Source organism: Drosophila pseudoobscura, chromosome 2 (genome assembly GCF_009870125.1).
Source record: "Drosophila pseudoobscura strain MV-25-SWS-2005 chromosome 2, UCI_Dpse_MV25, whole genome shotgun sequence".
Classification (NCBI taxonomy): domain Eukaryota; kingdom Metazoa; phylum Arthropoda; class Insecta; order Diptera; family Drosophilidae; genus Drosophila; species Drosophila pseudoobscura.
In genome coordinates, this window is record NC_046679.1 from 8,970,452 (window position 1) to 8,977,934 (window position 7,483).

The 7,483-nt window shown below is 47.3% G+C and overlaps 3 protein-coding genes across 3 annotated transcripts; 2 read left to right on the plus strand and 1 right to left on the minus strand.

Moving 5' to 3' along the window:
- The first annotated feature begins 493 nt into the window (after positions 1-493).
- ppk31 (pickpocket 31) lies at positions 494-2,187 on the plus strand. Its single transcript, XM_001358251.5, has 5 exons — positions 494-783; positions 841-1,057; positions 1,121-1,776; positions 1,836-1,942; positions 2,001-2,187. The coding sequence occupies exons 1-5, from the start codon at positions 632-634 to the stop codon at positions 2,162-2,164; spliced, it is 1,296 nt and encodes a 431-aa protein (XP_001358288.3). The 5' UTR covers positions 494-631; the 3' UTR covers positions 2,165-2,187.
- LOC6897075 (serine palmitoyltransferase small subunit B) lies at positions 2,102-2,650 on the minus strand. Its single transcript, XM_002137223.3, has 2 exons — positions 2,476-2,650; positions 2,102-2,412 (listed from the first exon to the last, which is right to left on the minus strand). Exons 1-2 carry the CDS (start codon positions 2,570-2,572, stop codon positions 2,255-2,257), a joined length of 255 nt encoding a protein of 84 aa, XP_002137259.1. The 5' UTR covers positions 2,573-2,650; the 3' UTR covers positions 2,102-2,254.
- Positions 2,651-2,948: 298 nt separating this feature from the next.
- Positions 2,949-4,109, plus strand: spn-D (spindle D). Its single transcript, XM_001358252.4, has 5 exons — positions 2,949-3,179; positions 3,242-3,348; positions 3,411-3,568; positions 3,631-3,759; positions 3,827-4,109. Exons 1-5 carry the CDS (start codon positions 2,983-2,985, stop codon positions 4,001-4,003), a joined length of 768 nt encoding a protein of 255 aa, XP_001358289.3. The 5' UTR covers positions 2,949-2,982; the 3' UTR covers positions 4,004-4,109.
- Positions 4,110-7,483: the final 3,374 nt, after the last annotated feature.

The window sequence follows — 7,483 nt, forward strand, 5'->3', positions numbered from 1 at the left end:
CGAACCCATATATCTATGTGTATCGTGGATCATGCAACACAAACGTGATTTCCAAGAACGACCTAAAGAATTACATGAAGTTCTGACAGCAACTCAGGGATTTCTTTCCTATATTGTTCTCATATCTCTTTATTATCATGCAATTTAGTATAGATACGAATTCTTGAGCACTGAGTCAGAATGAAAGACGAATAAAACAAGTCGATTGGTATGCTATAATTTGCGGTTAGCAATAAACTGCATGAGACTAAATCTTGGCACTAAAACCTAATCTTAATACTAGTATAACGATTACGGAATGGGGAAAGCCCAGAAGAATTAATCTATTTAATTCTTAAAGCAAAAATGATTAATTGACTTGCTGACCTACGAATTTGATATGTCCAAATATGATTTATACTATATACGTACGAGTATACTATATATTCGACCCGTCTATGAACTAAATTTATGGAAATAAACCAGGGTAGTTCTGCTTTTCTAATGTAGGACACGCACTGGAACAAAGGATTGATGGATATCCGACACTGAAATCGGTTCTATTGTTCCAAAGGGCACGCCGCAAAAGCTCTCTCAACAGTACTTCCTGGGGCAACAGTTTGGTTTGTATTTTTCCGCTGGACGGTGCACAATGAACTGGTACCGCTTTCAGGGCTTGGCTCTGAAGGGGATACTCTATTTTGTGACGTTTTATCTTTCGTTGCCATTTTTTGGCAATGTCGCCTTGTCACTGCTGCACAGCTACATCTCCTCGTCGGTGTCCTTTAACCTGGACACCATTTAGTAAGTTGCCTTCCATTAAATTACACACAAATCCCACCACTCAAGGCCATTGCTTAGTCTCAATTGGAACTCTACCTTTCCGGCCATAACCGTATGCGAGATATACAACGCCGAAAAGATTTGGGAACTGAGTGACGCCCACTTTGGCAGCGAGCACGAAATGCACATCGATGACTTCATCAGCGAGATAGTGTTTTACCGGGGTGTCTGCAGCAGCTGCGAGAACTGCGCCAAGCTCCGATGTCCCGGAAACTATACCCTGCTCCTGGAAGTGGTATGTCGCCAGAGAGCCAGTCAGAGTGTTCCCCCCATTCACATTCACATTGCTGACTTGCAGTTCCGCACGAAGTGCCATCAGTTGATATTAAACTGTAGCTACCTCAATGAACTGTTCGACTGCTGCGATGAGTTCCTGCCCGTGCCCACAGAGTACGGACTGTGCTACTCATTCAATTCCCACCAGGCACGAAAGGTGGCCCATGTCCAGTACACGAACAATCGCATGACGGGGCCTGGACATCTCACATTCAATGCCGCCGCCGATGTCCAGCTGTATGTGCATGCGCCCATCGATGTGCCGTTTCAGTTATCCGAGGGAATGATTCGCGAGACGGTGCTGCTGGGCCACTTCAAGGAGCTCGTCTTGAACGTCATCGAGGTGCACAACGACGAGAGTGTTCAGGACCTGAGCTCAGAGCAGCGAAGATGTCGTTATGGCCACGAGCACGTTGACGATCGCCAGGGCATTTACGAGTTCTACAGCTACTCCGGCTGCGTGGTGGAATGCACCGTGCTCCTGCAGCTAGTCAACTGCAACTGCACCAATCATTTTATGGCTGTACCCGGCCAGAATTCCCTGCCCGTCTGCGACTATCGTGGCCTGATCTGCTTGACCAAAGTCAGGCAGAAACTGATGACGGAGCGCAAGTCCTGCGAGTGCATGAGTGCATGCGAGGAGCCCGAGTATAACATTATCTACAACTCCGCGGACAAGTAAGTGGCCTACGGTCGAGATATTCATCTCTTTTAATGGTGATTCTCTGTTCCTCCAGCGACGATGAGGATGCGGAGGACATCTCCAAAGTGCGTGTGGCCCTAGTGGAGCTTCCCACTCAGCGTTATGTTCGCCGGGTGGCGAAAACCATTTTGGATTTCTTGAGTAAGCAGCGGGGGGCATAGACGGGCACTCCAATTAACGCTCAAATCTCTCCTTGCAGTCTCTTTGGGCGGTCTGGTGGGTCTGTTCTTCAACACCTCTGCCCTGCGCTTGGTGGAGACTGTGTTTCTAATCGTGCGGTACAGGAAAACAATTGTGCAGTGGGTTAAAAGAATTTGGTTTGGCACAATTAAGTATTTACAGATTATGGACCAGTCAAAATAAATCACAATAACATTTTCTTTAAATTCTAGTTGTCTTTCAATTGGGGAGTATTAGTGTTTGGGTTTGTTATGGCCGTAGATGGGTGGAAGCTCAGCTTGTACCCATTTTCTGTGCCACATAGGCGGCACTTCCGGACTGACTAGACCAAGCAAGGGGAGTGATGAACTCCATTAGGGTTTGCATATAGTTGGGTAGATACCAGAAGCTGGAGAAGAACACCAGTGCCAGCACTACCAGGAAGAAACCATCTAGAAAATGCATAATCTCGATTAGCAAAATCTTATCGTATTTAAAGTCATTCAATTACTCACTGATTAGCTTCCTCTCCCATGGCTCTAGCATGTTGATGCACGTGATCAGTTCGTACTGGCGATACAGGTGAGTGGCTAATTGTTTAATGTTGAACATTTTGAATTACAATGACTAAAGTCCAATGCAGAAACCACGAATTACAATGCAAGTCAACGAATGTAAACAAGGAACATATGGCAGTTGCAGGGCTGCAAGGCAGTGAGTGCTGGTAAACGGAAATTGAGCCGGTCAAATTCAGTCAAGTGCAATACTTCATGTACTCTATGAGGTAACAATTTAATAGTTAGTCTATTAACTGTTTCGTTTTACAATTAAGTGTTTTTAATCCGTTCATATACTACTGTTGAGACAGTCCCTATATAGTATAAATAGTAATAGTATGCTGGTAATCACTACACTAGACTAGTTTTCTTGAAGTGTTGTATAATAAAGTTGTATAGCATCCAGCTCTTGCAAGAGCTGTGTCGAACAGCTGTTGTTGTTGATATGTTTAATTTTTGGCGGCAATGGAAACTACATTTTTGTCGTCGAATAACATAAATTTATTTAATAAATCGTGCTTAGACATATTAAGAGGAGAAATACAATCAAAAAAGATAGCAACGGGCCATAAAAGTCTGGACAGACATTTGGGCGGTGGAATTTCGTTGCGCCAAATTACAGAATTGGTTGGAAATTCCGGTACCGGCAAAACGAAAATGTGGTAATTAATTTTTATTTATGATTATTGTTGTGTTGAATGAAGTATAATTGTTGTTTTGGCAGCCTGCAGCTATGCTTGAATGTGCAAATACCGAAATCCGCTGGCGGACTGGAGGGTGCTGCTCTTTTCATAGATACCCGACAGGATTTCCATCCCGACAGATTGCAAGGTGTGTTGTTCTTAAATAAAATGTTTAACCGCAGTGTTCATGTATCCCCTGTCTTTCCGTAGAACTGGCCAGGGACCTGGAGAAGGAGTATAAGCAGAGAGCACCTGACTTTCAGGCGGCCAAAATGCTGCAAAACGTCCACTACGTGAGCTGTCCCAATGCAGTCCAGTTGATGGCCACCGTCCTGAGCTCCTACCGGCACCTGATTGCCCATCCAAATGTATGTTAATATATGCGTGTTCACTGAATTGTTTACTCAAGATCTCCGCCTGGGTTGTGCAGATAAAAGTGATTGTGATCGATTCGCTAGCGTTCTCCTTGCGCATGCTGGACGATGGCGCCCAGCGCTTTGAGCTGCTCCTGGAGCTGGTCGAAAGTATGAGGCGACTGCTGCGCGAACACGAAGTGGCCGTAAGTCCGGCATCGGATCCGTTTGCTTTGACTTTAATAATCCAGTTTTGTGAACGTCTCCTGCCAGTGGGTCGTCACCAATGTGCTGACGCATCGGTGTATCGGCGACCAATTCCATGTCGTGCCCGCCCTGGGGGAAATGTATTCGCACTTGATCAACGAGCGCATCTGGTTTTCACGGAACGGCCACTGCTTTCTGGGAAAGTCGTGGAAAACTAGCAGATTAATCAAGGATTCGAGGTGATCCGGCATCTGGTAAATTGTGCTTTTACTTTTAGTTTCAACTAACGATATAGATAATGATAATGGATAATAGATTGGCACATTTTCATATGTTGTTCAAGGCTTAATTGTACTCTCAATCAGTCAGAGATGAATTTCCCCCAGTCCCCAGGTGCTACAATTTTTCGCATGACTGGAGAGTGTAGAGATGGTGATGGGAAATGGCTAAACAGGATCCCCAGCCACTTGCCATAATTCCCATTGGCACAGAAACCATGACCACATAGCCAAAGCCACAACTGGCGCACACCCAGCCAGGTGCCGAACACTTGCTAAAAGGCACCAACAAGCCACTCTGGCGACAACGACTACGACGGCGTCGATGCTATCAATGGCGTTGCAGTTGCAGATTGACAGGCGAGCACAGGCTGATTTATGCGCGCGACGCAGGAATGTGGCAAAGTGTAAAAAATGTTTACACATACGTACGTACGAGAAGCGACACCCAAACCCAAAGCAAACTCAAAGCAAACCAAACCAAACCGAACCAGACCTGTGGCTCTGTGTGGCTCTGAGCCAAGGCAAGTCACGCATATGCAGCGACAACTAATTCAATTTCCACTAGCCAACAAGGAGGAGGCTGTTTAGCCGAGTGTGCACGCCTAATTGGTAATGCGATCGGCTTTATTGAGCCAGGCGCTGGAGTCGAAACTGCCGTGGAAGCCGATCCCGAGCCAGAGCCCGAGCTCGAACCCGATGCTGAACCTGGGGGAAGTGGCTGCATTTGAGGCAGTTCCAGTCGCAGTCACAGGCTATCGCTGTCGCTCAGCGCAAATCCCATTACGTGCAATCCGTTTCGAGCCATAAACATGTAACAGCTGCACACCCTCCCAACAGCCCGTTGCGGTTGCTGTTGCTGTTGCTGCGGCTGCGGTAAGGCTGGGGCAAGAGTTTCCTGGCGGCTTCCAGCAGCGCAACTTGTCGCTCGAACTTAATTGCCTCGGCTGCGCTTATGACTTTCGTGTGCAATGCATCCTCATCCTCATCCTACAGCCACATCCACATCCACATCTTGCCATCGCATCGCTGTTTGTTGTTTTCGCTACATTATTAGAAAGTAACTTAAACTTGCAAAAGCCATCAACATCAGCCTCGCATCGTCGTCGTCCCCGTCGTCGTGGTCGTCATCGCTCGCCTGTCGCTGGCGCTATTTTCGACACCGCCTGGCCCGCCATAAATTTCCAAATGCCCTGCAATGCACTGCAGGGCAGGCCCCGACACCGACCTGGGCTCCAACCTGGGCCGCAGAAATTAGAAATAGTCTGTTGGCTAATTTACCAGCCAGCGCGGCTGGCAAGTTGAAAGTCCATTTTCTATTTTCCATTTCGTACGGGTTTCAATTAAAACCCAAACAAAACAGAAAATGAAAAAAGCCAACAAACATTCCGCTGTGCATGGCCTGGCAATTTGGCCACGACCTCGTGCACCACCGCCAAAGTTCAGTTCAGGCGAGAGTCGGCTAATTCCGGCACACTGCGAACAGACCGGCGGACAGACGGACCGACCGCCTCGATGGCAGCACCCGATAGCGGCAGGGTCTTCGAACGGACCCAGAGCCGCCAAGAGATAATCAAATGTTGGCCAAAAAGGATTGCCTGGCCTGGCTGCCTGACTGCCTCCTGCCTCCTGCCTTATTGTTCTCAGAAATTGTTATTAATTGAGTTGTACGCTGCAGTTCGATTGGAAAAAGAGTGCTAGAGAGTGGAGAGTGGCCCAATCTTTCGCAGTGGGTGGCCATCGGCCATTGACATAATTGCCAGATCTCTGCTCGGCTCATTTGGCCAATCTAATTCAGTTTGGCCATCAATAAGCGTGGAGTGGAGTGGCCCGAGCGAAGATCCCAGCTCATTTGCATACACGTAATTTATGCTCATCAATTAGCTGATTAATTTATTTGGCGTGAGACATTAAGCGGAGCTCCCCGAACGGCCGATCCAACGCTTGTCTAATTAGATAAATGTGCTACATTAATGTCGCCTCTGACATTTACTAAGCGTGGTTCTGCCGCAGCTCAGACACGGGTTTTTCATTGTTTTTGGCTTTTAGGGTTACGCGTTTCTTGTCGGAGGTGCCCGTGTGCCCCCGCGCAGAGCTAATCAATTAGTGGGGGGCAACTAAATTGCTCAGAGGATTAACTCTTAAAGCTGTTCATATTTTTCATTTTAATTGAGATTCCATCAAAGAGAAGAAGGGCACTTCTTCCTTTTACTCTCTATCAAGCGTTTCTGAGGCTCTATTAGCCAATCAATTGGCCAACTAAATTAGTTTATAATGCTGCTTATAAATGCCACTTGTCGGCCACGACGACACGGATGTGCCTGGATCTTGATCCAGTCGCCAGGCAGTCCGCTCCCAGCGTGTCTGCTATTTTCAGCTGCAATCTACCGGCCGTCTCCCGGTGGGGGGGAAATGAAAATATTTTAATTAAAACACAAACTAAACGTTTACTGTAAGCGATGTTATCCATTGCATTTCATACAAATAACAACGACCTGGCTACCTGGCAACGACACTGCTGGTTCTGTTGCTGCTGCTGCTGCTGCTTGTGGCTCCTCTGGCTTCTGCGTGCAACAAATACGGCAAATGTTGCATGTAACAGCAGCAACATGTGTCGCACATCGCCTATTTGAATATATATCAAATCAGTTTAAGATAATTTTCTATAACAGCTCGACACACAGGCAAATGGACAAAACATTTGTACGAGTTTGTTGCCAAAGTCTTTCGTTTCGCCTGTCGTTGCTGCTGCTGCTGCTGTTGCTGTTGCTCCTTCTCCTGTCTGCCTGCCTGGCGGCGAGTGCATATTTTACGCGCCGCATTGTTGCAAGCGGATTGGGGATTGAAATTAAGTTGTTTTGCATAAAAGCGCCATAAAAAGGCGCAGCAGCAGCAGCAGCAGTCGCAGGCAGTGGAGGAGGCAGCAATTGTGATTAGAACGACACGACAGGCACGACATGAGACATATGAGACGCTCTCTTGCAGTTGCAATTGCAATGGCAGTTGCAGTTGCAGTTTTGTGGCCCATACATATATGGCCAGCAATTGTCGGACGTAACGAAAATTGCCGGCTCACCACGAGCGACGTATGTCATCGAATGGCACTGCCATTAGCGATCTTGTTGAGGAGAGCATCACTGGCGACAGCTTCCTGCGACCAATAGGCAAATGCTAGACCAGACCATGCCCTGAATCCCCATCTGCAGAAGCAGCAAAAGCAGCAGCAGCTACAGCGGCGGTAACAGCAACTATTATCAATTTAAGTTGGCTAATTGGTTTCAAATTTATGGACCTGTATTTGATATTTATGTCGTCTACAAGAGCTGTGTGTGCCTCGCAATTTTGCCTGTCTGCCGTGGATCTGTGGCCAGGCTATGGTATGGTCTGGCATGGCTTGGCCTGGCACCGGTCTCTGCCTCGGCCTCGGCCTCAGCCTGGACCTGGA